Source organism: Ammospiza nelsoni, chromosome 17, assembly GCF_027579445.1.
Source record: "Ammospiza nelsoni isolate bAmmNel1 chromosome 17, bAmmNel1.pri, whole genome shotgun sequence".
NCBI classification, from domain to species: domain Eukaryota; kingdom Metazoa; phylum Chordata; class Aves; order Passeriformes; family Passerellidae; genus Ammospiza; species Ammospiza nelsoni.
Window position 1 is genome coordinate 11,198,504 of NC_080649.1, and position 14,423 is coordinate 11,212,926.

The following is a 14,423-nucleotide window of genomic DNA, read 5'->3' on the forward strand; positions in this document are numbered from 1 at the left end:
GCTGGGGGAAACTTTCTCTGAGGCAATGTGCTGTACTGACACAGCTGACTGCACTGCTGGCACCTTGAGGAGGCAGACATTTCTCAAGAGGAAGCTTTATTCTGTTAATGCATCAACTTCCAGCACAGATGCAAAGGACACACAGAAGGTCAGGGTCAAGATGAGTCTGTAAAAGAGCACAAACCTCTCGACCTGTGTCACAGCACGACAGCCTGGCAGCAAGAAGGAGCTCATTTTCAAATCCTACTTCACTTGAACCTCCAAAGTGCTCAGCTTACAAATGCCATGATCACACTCAGGAGGTGAACTGCATTTTAAAGACAAGTTATTTAGCTATTCACTAAGTGAATAGTTCTCAATTTACTTGCAGATTGAAAAATCACTGCAGGCTTATGAGACAGGCAGCTTTCCTTGCCATGCCATAACAAGCAGACAGGAATGCAGCACCCACTTTTCAGAAGCACACTTCAGTTTCCTGTACCCAACACTCAGCACCAGTAACTGTCTTTAAAACCACCAGCAGCCTTTGGCTGTCACACTCGTGCCAGTCTGACTGGGTAATGTGGTTTCAGGCACAGGACTGAGGAAAATCAGCTTTGCTAACACACCCTGCACTGCCACACTGGGAGCACAGTTACACATAACTCCAGTGTGAACCCAGATATCCATTGCTATCAAAACAGCTGCTCTGCTCTTCCTTTATACCCCAGCAACAGATCCCCACTGGTGGCCCTGGCTGATCACAGGAGTAGATGGATTATGTCTCATTGATCCAATGGAAAACTACACTTACAATTAGTTTTTCTGGGAATTGCAAAATTGCTATAACCAACACCATGAAAAGGGAAAATATAAAACTAGAACATAAAATAAGCTCAGTAAGTAGAAATCTCAGAAAAAATTATTTCTCCAAGTTTTAAGGTGTTGTCTACCAGAACAAAAAAAACCAAAGCAAACAAAACAAAACCCAGAAATGCAACTGCCAGGGGCATAGCCCTTAATTCTCTGGTGAAAAGGGAAAAGAACTGGCACTAGTTGTGGATGTAGAAGTCCACAAACAGTTGAGTTAATGAACAATCTCATGATAGTTTCCTGCTATAAAACTTTGAGATGCAATTTAAGTCCTCATCTTCTGAGGAATGAGAAGTTCCTACCACAACACACAAAAAGTACATCCACTTTTTCCTAGAATATTTCCTGAAAACCCCAAACTGCTGGAGGCAAAGCTGCTGCCAAAAAGCAGGCAATTAAACACCAACTTCATTTCAGGATTATTTCCACTGTAGCTTCATCTGCAGGTCTAGGTGAGAAGTGCAGAACCACGCATGCCACCTAAACTGTTACTCCAAATACAACATTGTCAAACTAGAAAGGAACAGGGTGTTGAACAAACTGTAACATGTTTTGACTCAAAGTGTTGTACAGCAGATGGAGCTACCAGGATGGCCCACAAATAGCCACCTACACTTGAGAACACCCAACAATGATAAATACACAGAATCTATCCCATCAAGGGAGTGTCTTCAGCTTTTTTCTACTGCAAAATGACACACAGACATTCACAGCAAAGCGACTCTCCAAGTCTCACATCAACAAAGATTTGAAAGAAATAAATGCAATTAGTTTGCAATGCTTACTTGGGTGTCCCATATAAGTTCAAGTTCTTCTCCTGACCAATTTCTATAATTGTGTTAACTTTGTTTCTCTTAAGAGATAAAAACAGGAGATGGGTGGAGACTGAGAAAAGGCATTTGTTGTTGCACCATATGGCAGTGACAAAAGTGAAAATCATTTGTTTCAAACCAGATTCCTCCTGGAAGATCATGTGTCTATCCATTGCCAGACTTCCCAAGAAGATTTTTCCCAAGAAGACACTACTCCCTTTGAGGGCTCCATAGGTTCCCCTTCACCTCCTCTATGCTCCTCTCTCCAGAAAATGATCCATCTGGATGACTGCTGGATTTTTCAACCAGGTCCAGAAATGCTCCCAACTGTCTGAGGACTTTATTTAGCAAAAGAGAAAATCAGTTTTCCAAATGAAAACTTAATCTCTCCAGCTGACTAGAAATATTCATAGGTCTTGAGTTTCTGTTGATAATTCCAAAGACTTTGAGAAATCCTGTGTGAGAAAAACCACAGGATTCTGTAACTGCTCACACCATTTCACATCAGCCTTGTACATTCTTGTACAGCCCTCAAAAAAATCACTATTGAAATAAGCAGCTACATTCAAAAGTAGTTGAATCTACCAAAGTTAGTAATATTACATAACAAACCAACAAACGTTAGTTTGGGAATCTTTGGATTAAAATACAGTTTTTCATCTTTGAAGTTCAAATGAGGGCTCTGAGAGAGAATTTTTGTATTAATCTAGGCAGATATGTGCTAACATAATGTAATTTTTACTTTGTACTCACAGGGAATGGCCATCATCATCTAATAACCTTTCATCCCATTAAAGACACACAAGCAGATTATGCAATAACTGACCTACACCAAATGTAAAACAGGCTTTCAAGAAGTCCCTCAGATGCTTCTAATGAACATCTTTCACACTCCCACAAGTCCCAGGCTGGAACAGCTCCATCACTGACACCCTCCTGGTGCTGAGGAAAGCAGTGGGCACAAGGATTCCCATGGCAAAGTGATATAAACACAGCAGAGCACATAACATTTATAAAAGTGCAAGCAGATTTTTAGATTCATTAATAACACAGGAAAGCTTCAATAAATATGTTTATTTTAATCCAAAAGAAAGATATTGGAGGCCCACTTCTGTTTGGGCAAGACATTCTTGGCCACTTCCCTACCCCCAGCCTCACTTGTATATGCTGAGGACAGAATTCCAAATATTTCAGGAGTTGTAACATCTCCCTTCATGTGGTACCTTCTCATCCACAACCTGCCCAGGACAGAATAGCTTAAAATTCCTGCAGGACAATATAGGGTTGACCTCTTGTACTCCAAAACCTCTGTGGAGTATTTTGAGAGGCTCAAACAAAATGCATCTTGTTTCCTTTCAAGTCAGACAGTGGCCCTAAACTAGAGTGATTTATATAGGACAAACTCAGAATTAAGGGCCAAGTTTCATAAGCAGATTTCTTAAAGAAAAGTTCTTTCATGACAAAAGAGTCTTGTCCAGAACATTGTTTCACAAGTGTCCATAAATACAAATAATGTGTATTTGTATTTGGAACTGGGATAAGACTGAGAACAGTGTCCATGTTGTGTAAACTGAAAAGGGAAATGCAGGACATCTGCAAATCAGCCACATGGAAAAGGTTAAATATTTCTTTGCCAAACTCTAAAAGTGAAGTCATCAACCCAAAGAGCAAGTCACCCTGTCACTGCCACTGCCTGGCATCCAGCAGGTACTTGGAAACATCAAAGAAACCACTTCCAACTGCACAAGTCCAAGAAACAAAGTGCCAATACCAAATAAGTAAAGCAAAACTGCATTGCAATACTTTCTGAGAACACAATTCCACCAGCAAGAGGCTTTTCTTGGGATGAAAACCCTCATCTTAACACAACACCAAAACAGCCCTTCTCCTTAGGTAAAGATCTTCTCTTTCCTCATGGGCCTGTCACGCTAGGTGTTCAGCCATGATCTTCCACAATTCCTGCATGAGTAGAAAAAACACATAAAGGTATTTTCTCACATCAGTAGGTTGGAATTATGAAAAAATTCCACATGCTCACTCTAAGACAAGTTTTAAGACATACCCTATACCTCCATCTATAGATAGTATCCATCTATCAAATGGATGGATACCAAATCCATGTCTGTAATTTCCTGGAACAATTATTTGAAACAGAGCACTATAGCTGATTGCTTCATTCTTGTAGCATGATTTAACAAAAATGTATGTTTAGTAAAAAGTAGTTTGTTTTAAAATAGTTTGAAATTAGCTCAGTTGGTCAGAGCATGGTGCTAATAATGCCAAGGTTGTGGGTTGGATCCCTGTATGAGGCCATTCATTTAAGAGCTGGATTCCATTGTCCTTGTGGATGACAGAATGTTCTGTGATTCTGTGATTCACTGATCTGCATGATGTTGATTGATAATCCTGCTAATCCTATGTATTTTGACTGATAATCCTGCTATTTTTCTTAGCCTGTGTTGACAAATGGTTTCAATAATGCTGGTAAAAAAACAGCTGAAGAAAAAATTTACTGAGGAATCAAAGTCTCACAAATGCATGGCTTATATAAACACAAACCCCCTTCTCAATCCTACAGACAACAAGGATGAAAAATCCTTAATCACTTCATTTCTTTAGAATATATTAATATATGCTTTGTCTGCTCCACAGAGGATAATTAAGCAGACTATCACACACTCTTCACCATGACATCTCTGAATTGTGGCAATAGATTTAATGATAAATAAAAACATTGACATTTTAAAAATGCAGAGATTTCAAGGGTCAGCAGCCTTCCTCAAAGCAGCCAGGGAATGAGTTTACACATTTATCTATAAACCAGGTTACTTTTGTATACTTTTAAACTTTTAAACAAGTTTTACACATGTTTTATGCCTGAAGGTATCAGCATTAAGTAAAATAAATCAATCACATGAAGTGGCTCCTGTCACCTCACCATGTGTACACACAGTATGTTCACAAAAATAACATAATTTCTTGGTACCAGATTTGCAATCCAGTGCAAAATTTGCATCTTCTCTGAAAAGATTCATTAGATTGGATTGTTCTAGAAGTCTGTTAGCTGTTACCCTGCATAATATTCCTAAGAGCAGATAATTTGGGAAAAAATGGAGAAAGAGAACCATAAGTGCTTGAGAGGTAATTAGATAACCAGAAATAATATATCTGACATGTTTCTCAAAAACAGAAGTTTACAGCTAATTGACTTCTTTATAGATATTAGAACATTATGTCCTGAACTCTGAACTGGGAAAGGAATTACTGAAAGTGTGAAATGAAAGCTCTCCTACAAGAAAATAAATGAGAAGAGATATTGGTCCCATTTTCCAGTTCAAGCACAAAAATGGCATTTTACAAAGGAAAGGTCTCTCTCCTTTGAGGAACTGAGTGCAATCTCAGCCACCCTACTGCTGGTGATAGAAAATCAATTCTGTCCCAGCCAAAACCGGGACATGACAATCTAGTACAGATTATGTAAGCACAAACAAGGATCATTTAAAAAAAAAAAAAACTAAGTGCAAATAGAAGATAATGTTTACTCTTCTGCTCTTCCTTCATGTTCCATAAACAGCTGATAACTAATTTGAGATGATTAGCCTGACACATTACATTTATTTTCATGAATGCCACTTACCAACTGCTCAATCCGTTCATAAACAAGGAACTGGCAGAAATCAGCCTTAATGTGCTCCACTGTATATTTCATTTTTCCATCTTGGAGGTTCTCCAGATCATTTAGAGTATTTCTAAAGTGACTGTAGGCTTCACATGTGATATCCATATGTCTTAAAGTGAAGTTCAGCCTGGCAAAACAGTAATTCATTTGAAACATCTCTCCTATACTGGCATCTTAAATAGGTGTGTAACTTCCCTCAGCTAATGAAAAAAATGAATCTTCTCAGCATAATTAACTCCCTTCAGCAGCCAAAAAAATGTACACTCCCCATTCCTGAAAAGCAGAGAAGATGTTATGTCAGCACCAGTGCACAATAACTCTTGAATGAACTTTCCCATTGATTTTAGGGCACTTTGCCACAACAGAATCATTGGCTTGGCTTCCTGGACAAACACCTGGCAGCAAACCACAGGAAGAGTTATTACTTGCACATGTCTAGAGATTTAAGCAAAGCCTATTTGTGCATCAGCTTATGAATGGACTGCAACACACAATTACTTAAAAATGTTCATTGATTCCTTGAAAGCAAACAAGAGAAACTGTTCTAGAGTTGCTCAAGCTAAGAAATAAATACCCTCATTCTAAACCACTTGATTCCATTTTGTGACCTCAAAAATAGACAGCAAATGTTATCAGGCATTGTATCAATCTAGCCACCTATTTATCCTTATTTGCACAGAGGGCATCTCAGGTGAGGCAAAGGTAGGACAACAAAAGGCAAACTTCTGTTAAACTCAAATCCTGAACTGATAAAAATTAAGCATGTAGAAAAAGAAAGAGCTTATTCTGAGCACATACTGCAGCCTGTGATCATCTGATACATTGAAAATCAGAAGCCAAACTTTGATTAAAACATACAAAGTTTTAGTGCTTTTTATATTAAGTTCTTGATAATACTCACCTCTTTTCCAGTGCTAAGTAAACTGTGCAAGAATTTCTCAAGTTGTGTGTGATTCTATACAGAGTTCTGAACAAGGCATCTGTCAGATCATCATCATAGAACACTGTAAAAAACAAGATTAGGAGCATATGTATAATTAAGGATATAATTTACTGAAGTGTCCATTATGAAACAGCAGGTCTTAGTTTGATTACTCAAATCAAACAAGTCACTCTTTTATCTAAGTGCAAAGTACATTTTTAATGGCAACAACTGACCCTGTAAGAATATTCACTGCTGCTATTTATGGCTTTCTTTAAGCTTTCTCTCATCAGAATGGGAATAATTTACCAGACAATTTACAAGATTTGACAAGAATTCTCTCAGCCTGGAAATAATCTTACTACAAAGCTAAAAAAACCCAGGATATCAGAGAGTAGAGAGCCTCTTTCCTTACAAAACCCCCCACCAGGCTACAATTAATTTACCATTATAACCAGATCTCCTTTGAAAGCAGGACACACCAAAGAAAAGGAAGAGCTACAGCTTGCAACATCTGTTCTCATAATTGCTAATTCAGAATGTAAATAAAAGAAAAGAAAAATACAGACAAGAACACTTAAGGCAGGGCTTTGTCAAATTAGGTAAGGATCTGACCTATTAGATTTTAAAAGCAAACTAGGTACATTTAAATTATTACTCCTAATGCTTGAGTGTTTGATTGAAAAGCTTACTGTTTATATTTCCCTACCATCAGCTGCCATGATCACAGAACAGTGATCAAGCAAATCAGCAATCTCTTCTTCAGACCAGCTATAAGGAGTTTCAGGATCTGGAAGAAAGAATATGGCTTTGGTGTTTATGATTAATTGTCTCAAATGACTGGAGAAAAGGAACTCCTTAGCTCCTGTGGGCAGCTGCTACTCCATAAACAGAGCACACCACTCAAGGGAAATCAAAACCTTCCCTGCTCATTTTCTGAAGTTCCCCCAGTCCTCTGCTTCCTCTGTGTTATGTCCAACCCTCCCAAGGCTGACTGGCAAGCAAAAGTTTTCTTTCACTTCAGAATTCACAGTCCTGTAGCAAGATCACAGCTTTAAATACATTAATGAAAGCACACCTTTAAACAAAACCCCAGATATACCCTTATATAAGTTGTGAATTATCTTCCTATTTTATCATGCTTTTAAAAAATTATTCTTCATTAAAAGAATCTTTACTTGAAAGTCTAATAAACTTAAAACCCTTTCAACTGGCAGTATCAAATATTGTCATTAATCAGAATTTTCTTTGAGGCCCAAGAGAGGCTTTTGAACATGCAACACCAAACACCAAGCCCAGTCTAAAAGGAGCCATTATAAGCACCTACCAGTGCAGAACTCATCTTTCAGCCAATCCAGTTCTTTCACTTTAATTTCTCCTCCTGGGGGTGAAGAAAGATCACATCAGTCACAAATGGCCTTTCACACAGCACCTGGGCTAAAGCAGAGAGTCAAAATCTGACCACACAGCACCAACCTCCTGGCTCCATCAGGTGCTTGTTTAATGCAACATTTTGCTCACACATGGCCAGGAGATCATCACCAACATCTGGAAAAGAAGTGATAATGATATTAAAAACAAGAATATTTTGTATGAGCCATGTATGCCTCTCAGATTAATACTCAAAGTTTCTCTCAAGCCCATGAGATTAAGGAAAATTCAGAGCAACTCTATCCACTGATAATTGTTCCCCTAGTATCCTTCTTCCTTTTGTCTTTCAGTTCTAAGCTCTGAGCAACCCTTGAAGAAAGAAGATAGATTCCTACACTACCTATTTTAATCTGGACACACTATCATTGCAACAAATCTTGCTTTTAAACTCTTGAGCTTTCTCAGCCCCTTGAGAAAGTTCCTGCTATTTTTCAGTAAATAACACAAATTGATATGCACTAATGAAAATGATTAAGTATAACTGAACGGATGAGTCTGAAAATACCAGGATGAAAGAACTGCTTTGGCAAGTCTCATGAAAATATTTAACTGAAAAAACTGCCTTACCTGTGCAATAAACTCTCTTGGCAACTGTTGCCATGATAATGCTGGTAATTCCAGTGCCACCTCCCAGCTCCAGCACAGAGCAGCCCCTGAAGGTGTCCCTTTGAAAGAGAATGTGATCAGCCAGAAGGAAGGCAGCACGCCAGACCTGGGGACAAGGGAGGCACTTAAAACTGAAGCAGCTCTGAAGCACATTCCATGAAAATCAAGACACTACAAGGCAGAACACGTACCTGTTTACCAACGTCTTCCAAGGGGGTTGCCATAGTGTGCTCTGTGGACAGGAGAGAGAACAGAAAATAACTACCTCTAAATTGTTCAAATCAAGTTCCACAGTGGCAAGTTTGAAACTAAAGTTATGCTTCCCTTTTAAATATAGAGCTAAACACTCTTCCTTCTATACAATAATGCTGGATAATGCCAAACACCCATTCTAACTAAGGAGTACTGAGTTCTCCATGGTATACAACTGCCCAAATCCCTTCCAGAGAAAAAAGGTAAATTTTTATTTGCAATATCACATATATTGTAGTATTTTATTTGCAATATCAAAATATTGTGATCAATATTTTCTTTCACTTAACAAACTGCTGTTCCATCCCTAAAGAAAACCCATTTTTCTTTTGTTTTACTGAAATGTATCTGCCACATTTCTCCCTGACTGAAACCTTGTTATTTACCTATTTTAACAACATCACTGCAAGTGCACTCCTGCTCTTCATCTTCAAAAGCATCTTCCTTCCCTTTCATCAGAATTACAGGGCACACTATATCCCTCAAAAGATCCTCTGCTTGCAAATCAGAGGCACCTCGAGGCCTTCTGACCACTTCCAAGTCTCCATCATCATCCAGCAGAGCTTCCACTCCTTCACTATTCAATTCTCCTTTTTCTTTCACGTTACTCCTGTCCTTGTCACACAGCTCATCTCCACTTCTGCTCTGCTGTTCTCTTCCTGTGGTAATTTCTCTCATGTGTTTCCCAGATGCCAAATCTTCTGTGCTCCAAAGGAGTTTGAAATATGACAGGAACACTGTAAGAACACAGTGTGGGGGGAAAGGTTAAACACCAGATGAGGCAGAACCTTCCACATGCGTGAGATTCTGGCATGCATTACATGAATTAAAAATCTATAGAGTAAATAATGAAATAGGTAACTTGAAATACAGCTTTATTTGCTATGAAGAAATACTTCTGTTATTAAGTTCTGTCAGCAAAAATTAGCAAAGCACTTTCACAGTCCTTGGCTGACTCAGCATTTGCACAGCCACAATGGGCATGTCCATCTGATTTAGTAATATTTATTTTAACTATTGGCAGTAATTCAGTAATATTTATTTTAACTCTTGGAAGAGGAGATGCTTTCTTACATCCTCCAAAAGTTCTGTTCACAGAAGTTCAAATTAAGTTGAAAGCAGAATTAATATAAGTTAGAATTAGTTTATTTTGGTTAAGATTCCTATCTTGTAAGAAAGAAAAATGTTCTAGTAAAATGCAAGTTGAATTTTTGTTTGTTGCTTGCAAAGTCTTTAGGAATTCAAGCAACTTCAAGCCTTGAAATTGGCTCAGTATATAAGAACAGAAATAAGTGCACAGGACGCAAAGCTGACACTTCTGTAATTTTTTTCAGTGTTCAAACTGATTATTCAAAGAGATTAAACGACTGAAGCTATTCTTAATGACCAATTAATTAAAAATCTTTTACAACAATCACTCAGTGACATAGCTTCTATTAAAATTTTAAGTTATTAAAACATGGGCCTTGCAATTTTAATTACAGGAATCTGTACTGCCTGAGTACCACACATAAAGAAGAACAGACATTCCATAGTCCTTCCATCTGTGTTCATTCCCAACAAAAGGGAAGAGATAAAGTGCTTGCCACCACTGCTTCAACAATTTCACAATTTATGGAAATCTATTCCAGTTTCTTTAGCAGGCAAGATGTTCCAAGGTGGTCTACTGAAATCTGACAGAGGTTTCTGTCTAGTGAGACCATTTTTAGCTGGATCTAATAAAATCTTCAATGCCTGTCCTAGCATGACAAATTTTTGAAGTCTCCACTGCTTGCATGATGACCAAATGAAACTAATTGGAATAGACTTGCCATCAGTGAATGAAATGCTTTGTTCTCCAAGTCCATTCTGATCCTCTGCATTTCCACAGCATTCAAAAAGTGGAAAGGCAAACTGACTCAAAGGGGAAAAGACTAAATCCCCACAAACTTCCCCAAAACACAGCACAGTGGCCCTGGTAGATTGTTATGGCACTAAAGGCTGTAATACTAACATGCAATTCTTGTCTCAATAACCAGAAGAATTTCCCGCAAAGAGCTCATTGAAGTAGGCAGAACACGCTGTCACTTCCTTCTGCTGAAAGGTTCTTTGCACCAAGCACAGTCACAGCTACACACATCAAACAACATGAAGATCCACCACAGCATTAATTACCTGGGTTTTGACCTGAATAGGGTCAAAATTATTATTCATTTCCTTGTCAGGACTACTTTGATAATTTTTCACATTGTCATACACCAGAACAGCTGTAGGAGTTACTCTTTTGATGTCACAGCTGGGTTTGAAAAAACAATTAACACTTCTGTCACAGCAGGACTTTTGTACAGAACATTTTGCCAGCAGCTTCAAGGTCAGTTCCCTTGACAACTTTATGGCAACCTACAAGCTGGCAATCAGCCAGGGGCATTTGCCAACTCATTTCCTCTATAGCCTGACTCTTCAAATTCTATGTCAGTTAAAGCCATTGCTGTGTTGAGTTTTCTTGTTGACATTTTTTTTGAAGCAACCCCGCCTCCCGCAAAAAAAAATCAACCCTACCAACACAAAAAAAATCAAAACAAAAAACAAACAAACAAAAAAAAAACCCCAAAAAACCCCCCCAAAAAAACAAACCAAAACAAAACAACAAGAAAAAACAAACAAAAAAAACCCCCAAAAAAACACATAGCCCAAAGAAAGCTGTTATGCTTCCCTGGAATAGATGGTAAGTCATCACATAAACATTTAATTAAACTTGATAAATTAATTACTAATGGTTTGTATTTTAAACTTAAGTTACACTATTTAAGACCCCTGGGTTCTCATCTTTTGTTTGTGTATAAGAAACATCACAACCTTATTTTAAATCATGACTCCCAAAGTGCTATATTGACAATATTGCTCAATGAACCATTAAATTAAATCTATAAGTGAGTAAATTGGGTTACTTTTTCTCAAAAAGCAATTTAAAGTTTAATTTTTAAGACAAGCTGTCTACAAGTTTTCATTTCTGGAGTTAATTTCACAAGGATAACACAGCTAGCCCTCTTTCTAAAGACTGAGTAGGAGGTGATTCTGCTTATAGCTGGAATAAAATATGTAACTATTAATATCAACCACTCAGAGGAGGATTGAGCCTTCCAAACATCTGAGTACAGTTAAAACACAGCACCCATTACCTGGCTGTCCAACTGCATTCAGTCGTACCATGAGGTGCCTTTTGCTTGGGCAGTGCAAGTGGACATCAGACAGCACAGTGTCACTGCTGAACGTGGGGTTATCCATCTCCTCCTCTGCTAAATCTGCCATGGGGTGCTGGTGAGAGCACCATCTGCAGTGCTCAGACAGCCCTCATGCAGTGCTGCCACAAAGGGATTCCATTCTCTTCCATTTACAGGGGTCCAGCAACAGTTTTGCTCACCAAGGGAAACTCAGGACATCGCTTCTGCGAAGGTGGGATCGTGCAAGCTCCACCACGCTCCGAGACAACAAGTTCCTCATCAGGATATTCAACCTAAAACCAAACACAGGCAGCTTTTAGTGGTAGCCTGACACTGCCTGAACATTGCTCCAGCAGTATTTCAGAAGATAAAAGTCAGATGACACTGTTCAATAAAGTAGCAATGCTCCAAGGCTCTCTTTTACAGAATCCTCTAATATATAACTGTGAGTAGTTCAGTGGCAGCCACTGTGTATTTTAGAAGAGCTGCTAATTTGCTTGTGTTACAAACAACCTCCCCTGAAAAAAACCCAAACGTTACCATGACTGCAGAGAATTACAATGCCTAATCAAGGTTTTCAAAGGGAATAAGGCCCCTTCTTGCGCTGGCATTACCATCCTGAATGATTATGCTAAATTTGCTATTATCCAGTTGTGCTCGAACAAGATCACTGAGTGGCTCAGGCTGGAAGGGACCACAGTGGCTCACCTGGTCCCACCTCCCTGCTCAGGCAGGGTCATTCTGGAGCACGGGATCGTCTCCAGATGGTTCTGGAGTGTCTCCAGTGAGGGACACTCCACACTCTCTGTGGGCAATCTGTCCCAGGGCTCGGTCCCTGCATAGGGAAGTTCTTTCTCACGTTCAGGTGGAGCTTCCTGGGCATCATTTCCTGCCCTATTGCTGAGTCCAGGGAGCAGAGCCTGGTCCGTGCTCTGAGCCCTCCCTTTGATGTTTACACACATTAAAAAGGCCCTCCTCAGTCAGGTCTTCTCAATTTCAGCCTTTCCTCCTAAGAGAGATGCTCCAGACCCGTCATAACTTAGTCCCTCCCTGCCGGACCACCGTACCTATCCACACTCACAACACTCCCGCCTTCAGAAGTGTCTCTGTATCTGTGGCTGCGCACTTGTGTTAACTCTGCCAGCTCCAAGCCTGTCCTGTCCCGGCGGGAGCCAGCGCAGCGCTGCGGGAGATGAGTGCGGGGGCTCCGCGGGGACGGGCAGGGAGGGCGGGACCCGCCTGGCCCGGTCCTCACGGTGCCACCCGCCTAGCTCTATGGTGGGACCCGCCTGGCTCCATGGTGTCACCCGCCTAGCTCTATGGTGGGACCCGCCTGGCTCCATGGTGTCACCCGCCTGGCTCTATGGTGGGACCCGCCTGGCTCCATGGTGTCACCCGCCTGGCCCCATGGTGGGACCCGCCTGGCTCCATGGTGTCACCCGCCTAGCTCTATGGTGGGACCCGCCTGGCTCCATGGTGGGACCCGCCTGGCCCCATGGTGGGACCCGCCTGGCTCCATGGTGTCACCCGCCTGGCTCCATGGTGGGACCCGCCTGGCCCCATGGTGGGATCCGCTGGCCCGGGTCCTCACGGTGTTTGTTACCTGCCTGTCTCGGGTCCCCACGGTGGCACCCGCCTGTCCTGGGTCCTCATGGTGTGACCTGCCTGGCCCCATGGTGAGACCCGCTTGTCCTCACGGTGTGACCCGCCTGTCCCCATGGCAGGACCCGCCTGTCCCGCGTCCCCACGGTGGAACCCGCCTGCCATGGGCCTCATGATGTGACCCGCCTGTCCCGGGTTCCCACGGTGGCACCCAACTGTCCCCACGGTGGGACTCGCCTGTCCCGTGTCCCCACTGTGGCACCCGCCTATCCCACTTCTCCCCGGCAGGATCCACGTCCCCCGATAGGATCCCGGACCTGCCCATCCCGCTCCTCCCCGCTGAGGTCCCGCGTCCCCCCGGCGGCTGTCCCGCTTTCCTCCGCTCGGACCCCGTCTCTCCCCGCTCAGATCCCACCTCCCCCGCTTCTCCCCTCTCAGGTCCCGCCTCTCCGCTTCTCCCCCGCTCAGATGCCACCTCTCCGCTTCTCCCCCGCTCAGATGCCACCTCTCTGCTTTTCCCCCGCTCAGATCCCACTTTTCTCCCCGTTCAGCTCCCACCTCTCCCGCGTTGCCCCTCACAGCTCCCACCTCTCGGCGCTCCCGCTCGGGTCCCGCCCCGCCGCTCGGCTCCGTGCCGCTGTGGCTCCTTCCGGCTCCTTCCGCTGACGCCGCTGCCCGGCGGCCCCCGCGGGTGCTGCGGGCCGAGCGGTGCCCGCTGTGCCCGGGGTTCGCCGGTGTTGGAGCCTCACCCGGCACTAAACCCCGCTCAAAGCCTGCCAAAGGCAGCCGCGCAGGTCAGGCTTGCGCTGAAGTATCCGCAGGACTTGCTCGGAGATTCAACACGCGTTTCCTACTCGCGTTCTTTTATTAATTGCTTCTAGCATCACTTGCTCTCTCTCGGTTCGTCTGTAATGCCGTGCAAAATCTACAAACGGCTTGAAAACAAAGTGGGAAAACCTCTGCGGAGGCAAATAGACGTTTCTGCCTTAGTCCAGATAATGTCAATTCCAGTACCACTGTAAAATTAGCTGGGGCAACAGCTGTTCACTTGTTTAGGGAATTGGGGG

The 14,423-nt window shown here is 42.0% G+C and overlaps 1 protein-coding gene across 2 annotated transcripts; it reads right to left on the reverse strand.

Moving 5' to 3' along the window:
- Nucleotides 1-2,723: 2,723 nt before the first annotated feature.
- On the reverse strand, nt 2,724-14,000 carry METTL22 (methyltransferase 22, Kin17 lysine). Of its 2 annotated transcripts, XM_059484245.1 has the most exons (11): nt 13,945-14,000; nt 11,713-12,047; nt 8,941-9,291; nt 8,494-8,534; nt 8,264-8,408; nt 7,742-7,813; nt 7,593-7,646; nt 6,975-7,055; nt 6,245-6,347; nt 5,302-5,470; nt 2,724-3,623 (listed from the first exon to the last, which is right to left on the reverse strand). In XM_059484245.1, exons 2-11 carry the CDS (start codon nt 11,840-11,842, stop codon nt 3,588-3,590), a joined length of 1,182 nt encoding a protein of 393 aa, XP_059340228.1. In that variant the 5' UTR covers nt 11,843-12,047; nt 13,945-14,000; the 3' UTR covers nt 2,724-3,587. The 2 variants fall into 2 exon arrangements, with proteins under 2 accessions (XP_059340228.1, XP_059340229.1); XM_059484246.1 differs by lacking the exons at nt 6,975-7,055; nt 13,945-14,000 and adding an exon at nt 13,915-13,934.
- Between the last annotated feature and the right edge of the window lie 423 nt (nt 14,001-14,423).